General features: G+C 44.1%; 1 protein-coding gene across 2 annotated transcripts in view; it reads left to right on the top strand.

Annotated features, from left to right (window-relative positions):
* The window catches only part of LOC117225316 (uncharacterized), a 31,499-nt gene extending 14,052 nt beyond the window's left edge, over positions 1-17,447 (top strand). The window contains exons 3-6 of one of the 2 annotated variants that reach the window (XM_076521240.1): positions 10,604-10,812; positions 11,138-11,418; positions 12,414-12,591; positions 12,725-17,447. In XM_076521240.1, the coding sequence (XP_076377355.1) occupies positions 10,604-10,710 (107 nt within the window). In that variant the 3' untranslated portion in view covers positions 10,711-10,812; positions 11,138-11,418; positions 12,414-12,591; positions 12,725-17,447. Of the gene's footprint in view, positions 1-10,603; positions 10,813-11,137; positions 11,419-12,413 lie in introns of both variants that reach the window. The other variant, XM_076521239.1, reaches the window with a different exon arrangement.
* Positions 17,448-18,635: the final 1,188 nt, after the last annotated feature.

Raw genomic sequence — 18,635 nt, 5'->3', positions numbered from 1 at the left:
CGACCGCGGCCTGACTGGCAGTCAAAGTTGTCAAGGGTGTCGTCAGGGTGCTGGTCGGTCGTAATGAGAAGCAGTAATTAACCTTAGAGGGCTCCCTTAAGTGTACCAAGACGCTTCCTGACGGCCAGAAAGTTTCCATAAGGTCGGGAGGGTGGGAGATGCAGTTTTCCCATCGGTGCAGGTATTATCCCGCGGAGGTGGACCCGGCATTTGTCTTATTAGAGGAAATATATTAATGTCAAGAAGCATTACGTCGTACGTCTGCATCAACCTGTCGTGTTCGGGCCTCGCGCAACCATAACACCGTTGCTCCCTGCCATCTGTACACGTATCGGCGCGATGGTGTAGGAGGGTACGTAAGCACGATTACGCATCGCACCGGCTCGCCTGCCCTTAACGAGCGTTATTCAATAATATTCAAATTTAATGACTGGCTCGTAAACAACATTAATGAACCGAGGAATCGGTCGGCACCGGCGATCCGCCATACTAATTAAAATATAATGAGCAGAGCAATTGTTGGGGCCCATAAAGCGTTCGTTGGATAATCGACAGAAAGGCTCGGTTATCGCGGTCACGTTTGATCGATGTCCGAGAACATTCGATTGATACAGTCATTTTATTCGGCCAATCAAATTCATTCGTTCGTATCGTCCAGCGTTGGCCAATATTTTATTCCGACGACGTGCACGATTTTATTCGACGCTGTGCGAAAACAGATTTATCTGGATTAAAATTGATCCGAATAAGACTTCTATTCGAATAGGAATATCATATTCGTATAGGAATTCATACGGAAAATAATCGACTCGATTAAAAATAATAGAATATAAGGTGTCTTTTTCATAGTTTATTGATTTATTTTTTCCAATATTACTTTTGTTGCATCGGAGAATGTGTTACTTTTGGGAAGATTGATCCTCGATCGATCACGAGAAAAATGCGAGTAGGGTTATGAAAGCGAAAATATAAATCATTTTTTATAGTAATGTTCATTGTATGACTCACGAAGAATATCGGCACGTCCATACAATTGCCGAATATCAAAGCTTTCCTTTCGCATTTTTTCTTGCTTTAAGGATTGCAATTTACGAATACTTCCTGTAATCAATTCCTCCTGTACAAATACATTCTCTCACTACGCTTGCAATCTGTAGTTGAGTAAACTTACAAAGGTTTAATGCGCTCAATAAAAACAAAATAAAAAGCTTGTAGGACTCAAACTGATTTGTACACCTTAGCGCTTCTCGGAAAACGTGGCCACGATTGCCAGGCCATAAGAGGCTCGCCGGGGAAACTGTCGTGCAGCCTCCACGAAACGGAAGCTATCGCGGAGGATCGATGGATCGCGAGAGGGAAGCGATCAGTCAGCGTCCGCGCGCGCCGAGATGACAGGATATCGCGCTGAAACAATGAAGCCCGGCCCGGCGGAGTAAAATCGCGGAGGATCGTATGCTCGTGAGGGGTCAGAGGGGGGCCATAGTGGCGGAGTGTAGGGCCCCTCGCCGGTGGTACCTGCACAATACCTGCGCGTCGGCGTGGGCGCACGAACCGCCTGGCCGCGTCTCAACCTGCTGAAACTCGTTCCGCGCCGCGCCGGCTCTCTGACGGGGCCTCCGAGAGTGCACCGGCACGGACGTCGGCTTCCGAGGACGACGAGCTGGCTTCTCTCCTGGGCCTGTCGGGCCCGGCTCGGATCCGCTCCGCGTTTCGCTCGCGTAGACGATGCAAAAGCGCCGAGAGGGCCCGGAATCGTGGGCCTCGGACGCGTCGGAGGCATATAAACCAGGATTACAGGAGACACGCGGCGCCGTAATTCTCGCCGGCCGACGCCTGACCACCGTTCGACTCTCCTCCACCTTAAAAATAACGCCTCCCGTCAGCTTTCGATCCCCTACCTCCGTTGCTTCTCGCGGTTTCACGTGCCTACGGTGGCGCGGCGCGGCTTGGCTTAGCCGTCGATTCAAATTTCTACTCTGATTGATCGATCGGGCGGCGCGATTAAACCCTTTCCACTCGATTGCGCCGATGTACGAGACCGTAGGAATTTTACAATTTATTATTATTATTGTTATTGTTTATTTATTTTAGCGTGGTCGTGCTAACTGCGAAGTCGCCGGCGACCACGTACTTTAGGATTTTTTTTAATTGTACATGAAAATTTATATTCACGTGAGTAACTGTAACAGAAAATTACGACGTGTAACGATAAACGTGTACTATTTTTAGTCTATTAAAATGATTAAAGGAAGACCGAAGCTGCCACTTGGTTTCTGTTTTTTGCAATTGATGCAGACATTTTAGTTTGCATAAAAATCCGAAGTCTAATTATTACCCTCATTCCAGTATGAGATAGAATTTCGAATAGAATTTGATTTCTATGTTATATGTAATTTTTTTGTGGAGCTCAGTAAGTGTTTTTCTTATTTTCATTAAGTGTGGATGTGTTTTTATGTTATGTTCTCGGATTTGTGACTGAACATTCTTAGAATTTGTAGCTAACGAAGTACAATAAATTCTCTCTAATCGACGCTCAGATTGTGCATAAAAATGGACAATTTGGGAAGAACAGATACAATTTTTATAGTTGCCGATTTTCAACAATAATAAAAACGAGGTGCAAGGCTCGACTAAGTCTCCTCTTCTTAAATTACTAATTTTTGCTTACAAGCTGCAGGAAAATTAAGGAGAATTTACTTGAAATCGTTTTGATAAATTTCACCGAAGATTGCGAAGTGATATGAGAGCCTCGGCTCTTGCGATTCGAGCGTCAGCGTGTTAACGCGGTCCCCTCCATATCAAGACAGGATGGACATCCACCGTTGCAGTTTTATTTATCTTCCTATTGTACATCCGCAGCCGAGAGAGTAATTGTCCGCGTCAGTAATGGCGTTCGTCCTGTTACCACCGTTCAAAATTCGTTCCTCCTTTATATGGCGGCCGGATCCGATGCACAGCGAGTAAGTCACCTGTACTTGTCAGATCGCTGACTGTGCTTCTCTGTCCGATTTGGTTTCTTAGTTGCTTTGTGCCTTTGACGTTGTTCGCCGTAATTCGTTATTAATGCGGCGCGAGGTGCAGGATTGCGTAAGGGTCTTAAACACTGATCCTTTGTGAAGACAGGGAGTCGTTTCTCAATGGCTGCAACCATGCCTGGCTGGTACGCGACTTGGTTCGAAGCGTAGCCAACGCTGTCTATCTTTTTCAAATGACGAAACAGAATCTGCTCGTTGCATGTCCACCGGTTAATCTGATTTGTCGAACTTTTGTTTATTCGCGTCGTACTCTGGTTGTCTTTTCTAGAATTCCGTCGAACAAAACGTTAAAGAAGCCACGAGCAAATGATATGTATTGTTTTGTAACAATAAGGAGATTTAAGAGATAATTTCTGCAGACTGTTCGATCCGTTATAATAATTAGACTGCCGATCTTTATGCGAAACAAAATGTTTCTGTTTCAGTTGTAAAAAGACGCAAGTTAGATGAAAAAGCAATTCTTTAATTAATAATGCGAGTATATCAAAAATATTACGACAATGTTAATAAATTCCTTCAAGTTCTACAGATTTTTCCAATTAATGTTTAAAATCCGTTGTCTAGTCACAAACTGTGATTGAATCAAGAAATGCATTTAGCTCTCTGCAGAAACGATTTCTTTCATAGCTACGTCGACTATTTCAATAATTTTCGTAATAGAACGAGGCAATTTTTGTTTCCTCCATATCTTAATCTAAAAGCTTAAGGTGAAGATAATGCTTCATCTAAATGCTATAGGTCAAATCTTGCTTCGACTTCAGAAAAATAAGGGAACATTCGTAACTAATAAATTATGCCCGAAATCTTGACAACGCGTCCGATTGGTCGTTGTAGCGCAAGAATTAATTAATTCCTACGAAACTGTTTTTAAAACAGCGGCGAGAAAGATATCAAAATATGGCACAGTAGGTTTAGCGTTAAACATTTCACGGGAATCAATTTGGTTACGCATCTCAGAGGAACATGCGCATCTCCGTAGCCGGGGCCCACCGTTCTCGCTAAACCGGGGAACGGCAATCAGCCGGATTCGGCTCGGCGCAGCTTTCTTTCGACTTTGAACAACGTTTCCGTGAGAATGCCGCGATTAACCGGGGATAGCCGCGAAAGTAAATGAACCGAAGCTGTTCCCGGGGCCCCGAAAAAACGACCGTACGAAGATTGAACAACACGACAGCGCGAGTCCCAATTCCCCGAAACGAGACGCAGAGGCCCCGGCTGTCTTGGAAGCTCATCGCTGCCACGTATATCTGTCTACCGTGCCACTCTTCTCCACCGACGTGTTTTATGCCCGGTTCTTTTTGCTCGGTGCCGAAATTACCAGATCCAAAGGGGGAGAGAGCTCGCGCTTGTTCGCGCGAGCGCATGTTTTGACGGCCGCGGTTCACGATGAGGTCAGCGGGTCTCGCTTTCTCGCGAGTGCCAGTGTTCGTGTGTCTCGCGAACAAGCTGGCCCCGGCCACGGGACCGTCGAGGGGGCCTTAAGTCCGTAATGACCCATCTCGGACAAATTACCACTCGAGTGGCATTGTGCGCGATCTCGAACGCCATCCCCCTACCCTTCCCGGGCCCCCGGGCCCATTCGCGCACGGTTTTAGCGATGCTGTCGTCTGTCCTATCGCAACATGTGAAATCCTGCTTTCGTCGGGTTCTAAGGCTTCGCACGATTTCGGACTATTCGCCGCAGGCTTTCGGATATTGTAAGCGTTAATTGGGCTGTCTTATTTAAAATTAATTTGTTCAGGCGAAATTATTTGCCTCTGATTCTGTACAATTTTCTCAGCAAGGTTAGGCGAATCAGGGTAGTAGAGCCGATTGGAGTTTGGAGAGACCAAGTGCTGTACCTTTTTTCTAATTTTCATAAATAAATTATGATAAAATTCGTATTTATATTTTACTAAATCATCGTCTACATATATCTTGAATGTTTTAAGAAGTACAATATAGGTAAAAAAAGTCTTTAATCTGTCAAGAACTCCGGACGTCATTTTTTAAAATAATTTTCTTCATATTTATCGAATAACACATATTACATTTGTTTATTCTTTACTATCCAAACCGAAATTGCTTTAGCCGCTTGCTTGAAATAGCACAGACTGACAAAAATGTATCAATTCTGACTTCATCATTTTGTGCAATATATAATTTGTGACACTCTGTTAAATTAAAGATTTCACATCGAACAGTTAATTTCACGTTTTTTTTCGTTTTTTCGTAAACGCTCTAAGCAAGCAGCGTCTGTAATCGAAGTTTCGCGCGAAAAATTGACGCACGAAGCTGATCGGAAAAGCTGGAGCACCGAAAAGCGCGGAATATCAGTTTCCGAAGTGCACTTGCACAAATCTGCGTTCCCGGCGAAGGCGAGAGAACAATATCGCTATTACTCCGCCAGGATAAACTGGCTTCTATTAAGTTTTACTGCGGCACGAGCGGCGTTAGATTGATTCCAATCGTCTTTGGATACGCCCCCGCGAACGCCTCCGATCGATAAATCACCGGCTCGATAATACGCGCACGAACCAATCTAGCGTACGATAAATAACAATTCGAATAAATTTGCGGCGAAACGAACCGGCCGTCTCCTAAAAATAATCATCGTTGGGAATGAGTTTCAGCAGACCGGTCAAGGTCGCGTCCCCCCCCCCCCCCCCCCCCCCCGCCAGGATTACGGGAAACGTCGCGGTGAGGGCGATCGCTCAACAGCCTTGGGGCGCGTAAGTACTCCATTAAAAACAATTTTCTTACATTCTCGCTTGTATCTTTCATAAAAGCCACTTATTAACGGGCGAGAAGGGTACGCGAGGTTTACGAGGAGCGTTTAAAACGCTTCGGGACAGGACGCTACTAAATGGAGGTTCCGTCGGCGTTAATTGAGAAATTCAGAATCCCGCGAGGAGCGTAAACGAGGAACAAAGAAAAAAAATGAAAAAGAAAGAAGGAAGGAAAGAGAACGACGAAAGAAAATGAGTAAAAGGAAGCGGCGAGACAGAAAAGCCCGGCGAGGGAAGAAAAGAGAAGGGAATAGGTGGAGGGAGCTCTCGAAGAGGGACGGTCCACTCGCGATAAATTCGATCGGCCCGGGACAAATTGCCAATAAAATCAGCGAGCCTCGGGGACGTACGCGCGTCGCCGGCCTTAAGTCACATAATTCCGTTCGTAACTCACCTGTTTTCGCGTGTATCGGCCGAAATTTTAACTTATGCCGTCCATTATCCGATCGAGCGGCCCCGCGCGGTAACCCGTACAAGCGAAATTATTGCGGCCCGTGTCGCACGGTAGAGAACCGCGACGATAGGACAAGATATTTGCAACCCGGACGTTCCCGTCCACCGAAAAACTTTCGCCGGCTCGACGGCGATCCGGCGAACGCTGTCAACGGTCAATTGGAGATCGACGATCGTCGCGTAAAAGCGACTTTGAGGAGTAGATTCTGTACGAGATCGCAAATAAACCGTGCAATTTTGAAGCGGCCGATGGGAGTGTGCCAGAGGTCCCCGTCGAGGACCCTCTTTATCCTTTTGAACGCACACACCAACCGGTGTACATTACGTTCATTACCGGGCTGACATCATTATTTCAAGTAATTTATGGACCGTCCAAGGTTTCAGTCTCCCCGCGAACCAGAGAAACCTCCTCCATCTCCACCACCTCCTCGTCCTCCTCTTTCTTCCTCCTCCTCCTCTTCGTCTTCTTCTTCTTCTCCTCCGCGTTGCTGGTGGAAGGGGCAACAGGGTCGACGCATTTAGCGCCGAAGAATGCAACGATTCACTGCGTTGCCAAAATGGAGAAACGCGGCTGATTCATCGGACATCGAACGAGAAACACTTGCGAAATCCTGGTCACGGTTTGTGCTTCCAATTAACCAGCACCTACAGGGTTCACCGTGCCGTTTGAACCCTGCTCGTAGTTGTTCAATATACGGTAGGTGTCCTAGTAACCGGTGTCGTTAACATCTTCCACATAATTCAACGGATATTAACCCGCGAGTCGCGAGTTCTTTCGACTACGCGTTCCCGAATCGTTACCGAATTCCTCGATTTTTGGTAGCCGAATGAGTTTCTGATTCGCTGAAATTAACAGAGACATTATCAGAATGTTATCAGAAATATGTTTTGATAAATTGATGAATAAAGCTGAGAATGTTCACGAACGTCGTTAATTTTATAGTTCTAGAAATGATCCTCTGTCCGAGGATTAAAAGCAGACAATAAGGTCATTCATAGAAGTGATTTTCTTAAATTTGTTTATAACAGAACGTGCACCTAATGCAGACTGAAAACTATGTGCAATTTTATACTGATAAAAGCTTGTTGAAGCATTGAGGCAAAACCATTGTTGAAGAAGTTAAATAGAGTTCTTAGAATTATCAATGTTCTTAAATATCCTTTCAAAGATACTGACCTGTTATATATATATATAACAGGTCAGTATCTTTGAAAGGATATTTATATGATTTATTAATATATATATATATATATTTTCAACTCAATAAAAGAACTAACAGTATTAAGAGAATTTTTATTTTGCGCAAAAATTGCCAGCATTAATGACGATGAACAGTAGTTAAATATAAATATGTTTCTTCTTGCAATCGATTTAGTAATTCGCAAATAATGTAACACTTAGCTGGAAGCCTTTAAACGTTTTCTTTTATTTCGTACTTGATTTATTAATTTTTGCAACAAATGCATAAAAATCGCAGTCTCTCTCTTTCTATACATACAGTCATGCTTGAAAATATTGCTCATTTAATAACTAACTGAGAATTTCAGAGTATTGTCGTACTACTTTTGGCATATTAAAATTATTAATGGAAGAAATTCATTTTTATTTCATAGCAATAAAACATAGCAAATTTTTACTTCGCTAAAATAGTCTCGCTTCAACCGAAATTCTATCGATTCCCCGCAGAATTCGTTATTCTACCGAAGAATGTGCATCTCGTGCGTCTCGGTTCGCGTGAAAAAGAGGAGTAAATTAAGAAACATAGTACCCGCAATCGAAACAAATGTGTCGGACACGGCGAACGTCGAGGAGGAATTAAGGTATTCGGATTTCTTTTTCTCGGCGTGGCCGGTCGATCGACGTTGCCTCGGATTTGGTCGGATATTATGAAAGTTAAGCCGAAATTGACAATTTCACGTCAGCTTCTCGATGTCTGGCTGCGGTCTCCGACGCCCACGCGATGGAGTTTACAGGTGCGGCCGGCAACCTGTATCTTCGTTCGACTGTTCGTGCGTGGATGCGCGCGCGTGTCGCACGCACACGCATTCCGTGGGCCCTGATACGCGCTCGTGCTTCGTCCGTCTGCCTCGTTAAGTTTCAAGAAGTTGGCCACGGTTCTTTATGGCGCAATAAAGTAGTGAAGAATTATTCTAAAGAAAAAGTCAATTCTTTATTACTTGATAAGCTCCGTTGCGGCCTTAGCAGGACTCCTCGCAGGGGACCAGCGGAATGAAAAGGATAATAAAGTTTTCTCCACAACGGAAACTCGATCCTTCGTCGGTCCATTTTTTGCTGACCGAGCACCGTCTAATCTGCGCGTAGTGTCGCGAGATAAGCAGCGAACAATGAGCCTCAGAAAAATTCGTTTCTTTAGCTTTCGAGGTCTAATGTCTTGGCTTCGATCTCTATTTTTTTGGAATTGGGAGCGAATCGTCTCTTTTTGAACAATTTATTGGTGATCGGTAGGTTTTAGATCTCTCTATCCATTACTTGTAAGACGCGAGGACACGCTTTGACCGAAAAAAATCTTCGATTCAGCGCGATCAATTTTTGCTCTATCATGATCTTCATAAAGTAACTTATTAAAATGAGGATTTATGTAAAGATCGATTTCAGAACTGTAATTCTAGAGGAGTCAGCACCATGCCACGGCGACCTCACAATTGTTCTGATATCACAGAAGACCTAGTGCAAAGGGGAACAGTTTGCAGGATTAAAAGAATCCCGCGAAACTCTTGCACCTGATTCGCAGTCCATCTCCCGAGAAACGTATAAATAAGTCCACGGGGTAGATGGTGGCTTACGGTGCCTAACGTGATTAAGTAACTACCGGCCGTAAACCCGCGGCGAGATAATCCGTGTAAACGCATAAATTGCTGGATATTTAAGATAGCGCGGCGTTATTCGGATAGCTCTGGTGATGGCCGGGCGTAAGTTACTGCCGGGCCACCTAGGCGGACCACGGGGCCACGCCTCGGCCCACTGAGACAGAGAGAGACAGAAGGAGAGAGAGAGAGAGAGAGAGCGAGAGAGAGCGCGAGAGAGAGACAGAGCGCGAGATAGAGAGCGCGAGAGACAGAGAGAGCGCGAGAGAGAGCGCGAGAGACAGAGAGAGCGCGAGAGAGAGCGCGAGAGACAGAGAGAGCGAGAAAGAGAGCGCGCGAGAGAGAGAGAGAGAATGAGGAAAAGAAAGCGCGAGAGACAGAGCGCGAGAAAAAGAGAGCACGAGAGACAGAGCGCGAGAAAGAGAGAGCGCGAGAGACAGAGCGCGGGAGAGAGAGCACGAAAGAGAGAAAGAGAGCACGAGAGAGAGAATGAGAGAGAGACGGGGAAACGGTCTTTTATGATCACAAAACCTGGGCACAAAACGCGCGTTTTATAGGGACACTTCGATCCACAGCGGGGAAACGAGCAGGCGACGCGTGCGAGCTATCACGCCCGGTCCCCTCGGATTAAAAGGGAAATCGACGTTCTATTTCCACCTACACCGCGGTCACAGGACCAGCCTGTCTTTATGGGAGACACGGAGGTGGTCCGGCGTCGTTCGTTTCGATGGCCGAGGTTGTTTATCTTACCAGGAAACCATTCTACTCGAGAGGACCCGTAGCGTTTCTACGTGTTCATTGTTTCTGGGCATCCTTCGAGCCGGCATCGATCCAGGATATCCTCGGATGCTGCCATTGCTACGGCACATTTTTGTCCTGTCGAAGCCCTCCCTGTGATCCATCGATTCTTCGTGATAATCGTTTGAGAACCCTCGTTCCATCAGCGAATTTTATGAATTTTTTTTCGGGTACTAGTTGAGATATGATAATAAACTTTTCGGAAAAATGTAGGTGCATCCTTCGTCTACGAGAAGACATTTTTTTCAGACGCATTCGTTTGTTCGTTCATTTCTGTGACACTGTCGAACGTATTCATGAAATCGGACGATGGTAATAATTGTTTTCGAACCGCTCTTGTATTTACGAGTTTTGCGAATTTTTTTTCTGATATACTAACGAAGATACGCGAATAAACTTTTTACGTACTTATAGATGCATTCTCGAGTTACAAGCAGATATTTTTTTTAGTTGCATCTGTGTTTGGTCATTTATTTTTTAACACAATCGACCATACTCATTTAATTCGATTTGATCAGAATAATTTCTGATACCAGCGAATGAATTTTATAATTCTTTTTCTGGAATATTAATAAAGATATGCGAATATCATTTTCAGAGATGCATGGGTTCATCCTTCAGCTACAAAGAAACATTTTTAAAATTTCCATTTGTTCAAAATTACGTTTGTTCGATCATGCTTTAATTTTCATTTCATCTCGCCTTCTGTTTATTTGTTTCTAGCGGAGGAATTTGTAAACGCAATTGTCCATTACTCAGACGTTTCACCATTCTATCTGCTGGACACCAGGAAACGGGAGCTAAGAAACGAAAGAACAACGCATTTCTAAAACTGCATTTCTAATCGAGATCCTTATCACGCCGAAGAGCTCGCAAATTTTCCAGGCCGACCGCACAAATTGCCCGCGAATTACGAAGCTGCGCGTAACAAGGTAAACAAGGGCCACGAAAAAACCGGGTAAGGCGAGCGTACCGGGGGTGGGTGGGGGCCGGGGCGTAGGCTTCCGTTATGGCTGAACAATATCTTCGTTACGGCGCGACATCATTATTTGATATACCATTGAGTCGATCTCACGGTGCATTCCCGAGGAGCGAGCGTTCCTCTCCAATCGTGGCCCCGAGATTGAATTCAGCCCGGTTCCCCGGTTAGTTAGAGACGGCGTAGAGACAGTAATTTACATGACAACGAAATTCTGGTTCGTAACCCGCTTCTGACCCTCCTTATCGCGATCTCCCCCGATTCTTCCATATTTAAAGGAGCTCCGGCCAGTGACCCGCAGGATCCTTCTTCTTCTCCACGGTCTTCCTCCGTCGGCGTGCGCTCGCATATACGAGCGAGGAAGGTGGCGGCAACGACACGTAGGGCACAGGTGCTGCGGCACGATCGGTATCGAGGCCAACCGATCATTGTATCGACGACGAGAGTCCCGCCGAACGAATTTCCATAAAACGACCGCGAGAGATATACGGTATTGTCCGGCATCGGTCGCCGTCCCATCCCTCAACCCCGGCCGCGGGATCAAGATCGAGATTCCACCGTAAGTAAATTCGTATCGACGTAAATAATGGATCCGTGCGCGACGGAAACGATGGGAAACTGGTTCGCGACACGTGGATCCGGTTGATACGGGATCGAATAATCGTGATCGTGGTTTTCCTTTAGCCCGACCATCGCCGAACAAGTTTCGAATTGAGCAATTTTCGGATTTTATTGGTACACGGAGACGACGGCGGATCGTCTCGTAATTGTTCCGCGACGTAGATGCGACTTGGGATTGTGCAAATATATTTTTTTATTTATCGTTTATCGGATTTTTCTTGCTGGAGTGGATTAAAGCGTTATAGCGTTATGTCACCTACTTTGAAGTCTGTTAGCGTAATTTCATACTTATCGAGTAAGACGTATGAAATTTTTTATTCAAGAATAAACAAAATAAGAGAATAAAGAAATTGAATACGTCTCATTCGATAAGTATGAAGTCAATTATGCCTGAAAACAAATCGAAGGCACAACGATTGGTTAACTCGGTAAGCGACATCGCTATCCTATTTTAGGGGAACTTCCGCGATTTTTCATCGGAGAACGGTGAAAGCTATCGTTATGAGATTGCAGTGTATACCTTTGTGCATGATTTAGCAATACTCACGAATTTTTACATCCAGAAAAAATAAAAATTGAGGCTCCTACAGGCGATCGATCCAAGGCGTGAAATAAACGTGTCCTAACTACTTTCGCATCCTCGATCACTTCCTCGAAAAGAATTTAAAGTATCATGGTATTTTAAAGATTATACAGCAATTTTCCTCTGCTCTAGCAACCATAAGCTTGATAGAAAAAATGATACAGACTAAGTTGCGAAGCGTCCAACAGAGAAAATTGTAGACCGAGTACAGACAACAGCGATCTTTGGAATCGCCTTGTCACGGAATCGCGGTCCCCGGCGAGAATCGAGTGTCCACGTGCCGCGAGATCGAAATTAGGCCCGAAATTTCGATTCCAATGTCTCTGATCAGTCAGCTTTCAAATTTCCAGAGTGACCAGTCGGCGGCGACACGACGGAAAACCCGCGCCCCGTCCCCGTTGTAGTTAAATTTCGAGCCCGCGGCCCAGCGTTCGAAAAACATTCCTCGTTGACAAGCACAGATGACGGGGCCGCAATATCGTGCTTCATCATCGTCATACTCCATTCTTCGTTCTAACAGAAAGCGAGGTGGGCAGTCGTTTCTCTTAGCCACCAGGATTCTCGGTTAGGTGATGTAGTGCGGCTGAGTGATTTCACAAAGGCCCGGAGAGTTAGAGTTCCGACTCGTTATGCCTAAATAATTTTTTTTCGTCGTTTATAGCCGGCCAACACTCCGCCGGGGCCTGTTCGGGGCCCCGTTGTACGGCGAGGGGCGGCGCGGGAGGGGAGCAGGTTTAAGGGAAACGACACGGAGGAAAGAAGAGGCACGGGAGACGCAACCTGTCCCATGCATCTTGTGGGCAGGGGCGCTTCCGTCAGCATCTACGGATTCATTAGAGAACAATAGGATGATGAGTGCAGTCCGTGCGTTGTAACAGACTCGAGGGACGTTGCATCGTGGATAAGAAGGCTCGGCAGGAGGAAAGAACCGGAGAAAGAAGGAGGAGGAACGGGCACAAAGGAACGTATGGTAAGGAGCAACTTGTACCCGTTTTCTTATAAGGATTTTCTTCGGAATGCTGCAGCACTCGCGGGGAAAAATCAGGTACGCTTCGCTCCTCCGCAAAATTCTCGCGTCACGGAAATATCGCCTTTCGTGCGGAAAATATTAATGGACGATTAATGAACTCTCGTACATACATTTATGGCGTTCTTGGTATCACGGCGATGCTATGCTCGTGCGTAATCGTGTTTAATAATTTCATTTGTACCGATTTGAGGAAAATAATCGCACACAGTGACCAAAAAATTGCAGACAAATCACGCAACTTTTACTCAAAAGTTCGCACTCGAATGTCGACGATATTCACGACAAAAGAATTATACTATTATAATTATATATTAATTTAATCTTGGTCAAAAATTGCAAGCATATGATTGATTACAAATTTGATTAAAAAATAAGAAATATAAATAAGAAATATTCCACAAGAAATAATCAGGATATACTGTCCATTTTTCCCATTATTAAACTCTTTAATAGATAATTTTAATAGATAAAAAATCCATTCTTAGCACTTTCGAAAATCCTCGTCCGCAAAGGTTTAATAAAACAGTGCTCTAAATTTTCTCAACCAAGAAAAATATCTATCTATCAAACAAAGCGAAGATTATTTATTTAATGTTCGCTCAAAAAATTCTCATTCGAATATTCGCCTATTGAAAAATGTTCTTCCTAATACATTACTTAATTTATTGAAAAGGGAAACATCGTTCCGCACGAATCGAATGATCTTCTGCGAGACATTCTGTTTTTAAAGGTTCCTCTTTCGTTCGCGCAAATGTCTTGTTTGCGCAAATACTTTCCGCGACGACAGGTTCACTGGAATTTCGATTGTTTTTTTTTTATCTACTGTACCGATGTTTTTCGAAACAATTTATCGAAGTGCTTTTGGCGAGCGTACACGCGCGCACGTACCCCATTCTTCTTCGGCTCCCCTGTCCCCCACGGCCTCTTGGTTTTTTTGTCGAGACGACGAAGTGCACACCGGGGAAAGGGTACGTAGAGGAGTATGTAGATTCAGGACAATGCGGTCCTATTAACGAGATCAAACGATACACGGAGACGACCGCCGTGGTCCGGTACTGTGCTCCCGCCAACCAGGGAAGCATCCTTTGGTGTGACTCTTCGAACCCGTTGCTTCTACCATCCTCTCTGGCTTCTCAACGTTTTACCTGCGAAAGCATCATGCTGAACCTACCATTTTTCATATTTTTATTCAGAACTGAAATCGTGTGCCTAAATAATTAAAAAGGTATTTTCGATAATCTTAAAAATGTTTTTCCAGTAATTTTAAAGAATTTTCAGTAATCTTGAGAAAGTATTTTCAGTAATTTTAAATATGCATTGTGAGTAAACTGTTAAAAGTGCAACGTTGCAATTTTACATTAGATTTGAATCTTGACGAGGACTTTAATTATTTAGAATTGTTGGAACTTCGATCGTGGACTTCTGTAATTTTTACATCTTATGGAAAAACATCAACTAGTAATTTTGACATTTTATATCTGTTTGAGGTTTTATAATTTTTGTAGTTTTATAATTATAGTCTATATTTTCAGAGTTTACTTGCACATGTTTCGAGCCACAATTTTCACAATTCGTTTGTACCATTTGTGAAATGCTTTCGCCTTGCCTGATCATTTTTTAAGGCATTATATAATTTCCCAATTCGCTAGCATTTTCTTAGCAACACTTTATATTTTCGCAATTTGCTTGCACATTGTCTTATATTTTCGTAAACAGCGTGCACACATTTTACAGACACGATCGGCGAAGAAGACACGACGCGAACGCTTTAACAGAACGCGCACAGAAAAGCAGAAGAAACTAAAAATCGTGTCAGCTTTATCTCGGTTGTCGAGCAATTACCAAACAAGTCCCGCGCTTGTACCATTTGTAGCATCCGAGGGACAGGTTCCAAGAGCGTTTAAAATTCTACGAGGTACGTTTTAATGTATATCCGAGTTGAGACGCCGCTGGAAAAATGATATTTGTTCTGGAACGGTCGGGTTTACGTTGCGGGCGAGATGCATCACGAACGTTATGTTAATATTAAGGGGAACTGCGTGCAGGACCGTCGTCGGGTTTCCTGGAATCTCTTGCTAGTCCTGCGGCCCTGACGATGATAAGGCTGCAGCACGACGGTGGCGGTGTTACCGGGCACCAAGGATTTACAGAGGCGACAGTCCGATATACCACATCCCTATCCCCCGAGTCCTCGTTCGCTTTACCTCGGTTCGCTCTACTTTGCTTCGCCACGGACTTTTTCCTACGGGGAGATCCTTCGCTTCTGTTACGGTGGCCGTTCGTACCTCCAGTATGTAAATGCAGTTCGGTAAACCGGCTATTCATCCCCGCGTCGATATATAATTTATTTGCATAATTCCTGGTGCGCGCGTTTATGCTTCCATCGGCTCGCTCGGTCTCTCTTCTTTCCGCGATTTTTCCGAACGAAGATCCCACTGCGAATCTCCACGTGTAATTTCGTATGCCGGCAAGTTTCTCCACGCGTATTCTTTCGTGCAGAATTTCGTTCGAGTGTGCAACGATAATGCAGTATTTTATTCCGGTGTGTAATGACGATGCAACGTGTGTGGTATTTGTGAATTCTTCTCCGGCGAATTAGCGACACCGTGGAAATAACATTTATCGTGATAACGTATAAATCGATGCTTTAGGTATAAGAAGGCATTTTTTTCTCAGTTGCATTTGTTTGTTCGCTTTAATTTTATCTTATTTCGTATCTCTTTCTGTTGGTTCATCTCTTACCTTTCATTGATTTGAAATTGTTAAACAAACTCGGGTTGCGAAAAAAAATCGCAGTCAAGTTTCTCTTTTTTTTAATTAAAGGAGAAGGATCAAGCTTTATTCAACTGCAATCTACATCTCGGGAAAAAATTGTATAAACTCTGTACATTCAGTCAAACTTGGCAATTTTTAATGTGACAAACATGGCCTCGTATCTAAAGGGTTACAGTGACGAGGGCGCATCAAACTTAAAATCCAGAAACACGGTCATAAAGTAGAGATTTCGAACTTTAATTTAAAATAAAGATCGTCATCTTACGATGACTTTTCGCAGAGTTATCAATGAACGAAGTTGCCCAATTTTATCACAAATTTTTCTGTCCTATAATTCTTTTAAGCAGCGTGCGTAAAATATGAAAAATACACAATAGCCACTGGAACATCTCACTATACACAATTTTATCCTCTATTTCGACCACGAATTTCTGCATTCACCTAGTCAAAATCAATTTGATCCAATATCGTTATTTTATATGCGAGGACTTGCAGAAAATCAATGCGGGAAGCGTTCGACCAATTTTTCCACCTGTTCCCCAGTTCCGGGCCGCAGAATCCGCACCAGGAGCCTAACCCGTATCGGGGATAGTATATCGTACGACCTCCAACCCCTTGCTGCACCCTGGGTCGCATTGGATCGGCGCAAAAGCGAGCATAAAGCCTCAGATAAGAGCGGCCGCGTGAAAGAGAATAACGGAGATAGGGGGACGAGTTAGGTTCGTTGGTCGGCGGGGGTAGACGGAAAAGCTTCGCGGGGACAGAAGGGTGCTGGAAGAGAGAAGGCCGCGACGGGGCTGAATTACGAGCGGCCGACGGACATTAACATTTTTGCTGGACGCGCAACAAATTAAAGCAATCTGGTTCGCTCGTGTCCCTCGTCTCTTGCGCTCTCGGCTCTGGCTGACTGCTCTTTCTCTTCCTTCTCTTTGCCTCGGCTGCTCTCCTTCTCCGATCCCCGCCTCCCGAACCTGTCCCTGCCGCCGTCTTTTTTCCACCGGCGTTCCTTCTTTTGCATACGATTTAACCGTGCCCGCTGTTCCACCCTCGTCGTGCTCTTGATACACGACGAGGAGGAGCCGCGTTACGTGCTCCTGGTCACCGGTCTCCGGCTCTCGGATTTCTACCTTGTTGCTAGTACACTTGTACTTTCTATTTCCCCGGGGCCGGTGTACGTGCGACGAATGCATCGGCGATTCCTCGAACGGAGATCTAAATCGGTGGAACGGGGGTTAGGGGTAATTTGCTGGGCGAGCTTCGATTTTTCGAACGGGCTGCGTGCTTGTCCGAGCTGTTTCGGTACATGATGCAACATTGCGCGCACCGAGTTGCTCGGAGATCGAACAGTTGAAGTTGCGTGTTCGTTACTGAGTTCGGCATTATTCGGATCGTTTCGGAGAAATATTTATCTAAGGCGATTGTCCGAACGAATTCCTTTTAGTCGAACACTTTGTTCGTCACTAATTGTTCCATCTGTTATTAGAATAACTCATTATTCGTCACTAATTGTTTCATCTGTTATTCGAATAACTCATTATTCGTCACTAATTGTTTCATCTGTTATTCGAATAACTCACTATTCGTCATAAATTGTTCTATTTGTTTATTCGAGTAACTCATTATTCGTTATAAATTGTTCTATCAGTTTATTCGAATAACTTAGTATTCGTAATAAATTGTTTTGTCTGTTTACTCGAATAACTCATTATTCGTCATAAATTGTTCTATTTGTTTATTCGAGTAATTCATTATTCGTTGTAAATTGTTTGTCTGTTTATTCGAATAATTCATTATTCGTTATTAATTGTTCTATCTGTTTATTCGAATAACTCATTATTCGTCGTAAATTGTTTTGTCTGTTTACTCGAATAATTCACTATTCGCCATAAATTGTCCTACCCGTTTACTCGAATAACTCATTTATTCGTAATAAATTGTTCCATCGGTTCGTTCGAATAATTCTTAAAAAAAAAACACTTCGTATTCTATCATTTGTATTCAAATCAATTATTTTTCATACGAATTCCTGTACGGATAAACACTCCATCGAATGAATTCTTATTCGAATAAAGGATTTATTCTGATAAATGTTCATCTAGATAAATTTTTATTCGATTAACGATGCTGGCGGATTCAAGAAATAAATTCGTGTTTATGATTATTTATGACCGCGTATAACTATTTCGCGACTAGAGAAGAAAGTAATTGCGCCAATTAAGCAAGTGATCCATAACGGACGCAGAAAGCGTATAGGATAAAGCGTACGATAAAACGAACGCTATAATCAACGTATCCGAATCAAAACAGAAAAACCGTTCGTACTGGAATATTGATGCACTTATCTGCGATATGCAATTTTTCCGGCGCCAGTAGCACTCGATCGAGAGAAACTAAGCGGACTCAGACTCGATCGGTCATCCTCATACTCAAGCGAGGGGCAGGGGCAGGGGGATAAGGGAGGAATCGAATCGATTGATCCCTTTGATACACACGGATCGAACGATGATCCTTTCAGAAATTCCAGAACGGCACCGGTTTATTGGCGCAAAAGGATACGGCGGATAAAGTAATTACCGATCGGTGGATTACGATTGGACCGGTGGCCTTTAAGATCGCCTCGAACGAGGGTAAAGTGGCGTCCGAATATCGGGAATAAATAAAATGTGAAACAGCCGCGACCGTTCGATTCCGGGACGGCCGATGATTTCACGCGATTCCGTATCCCCCTAAATTACAATTAATCGGCGGATGAATTATTCATGAAACG

Source organism: Megalopta genalis, chromosome 4, assembly GCF_051020955.1.
Source record: "Megalopta genalis isolate 19385.01 chromosome 4, iyMegGena1_principal, whole genome shotgun sequence".
NCBI classification, from domain to species: domain Eukaryota; kingdom Metazoa; phylum Arthropoda; class Insecta; order Hymenoptera; family Halictidae; genus Megalopta; species Megalopta genalis.
The sequence above is the reverse complement of the archived record's forward strand: the minus strand, read 5'-3'. Positions and strand labels throughout refer to the sequence as shown.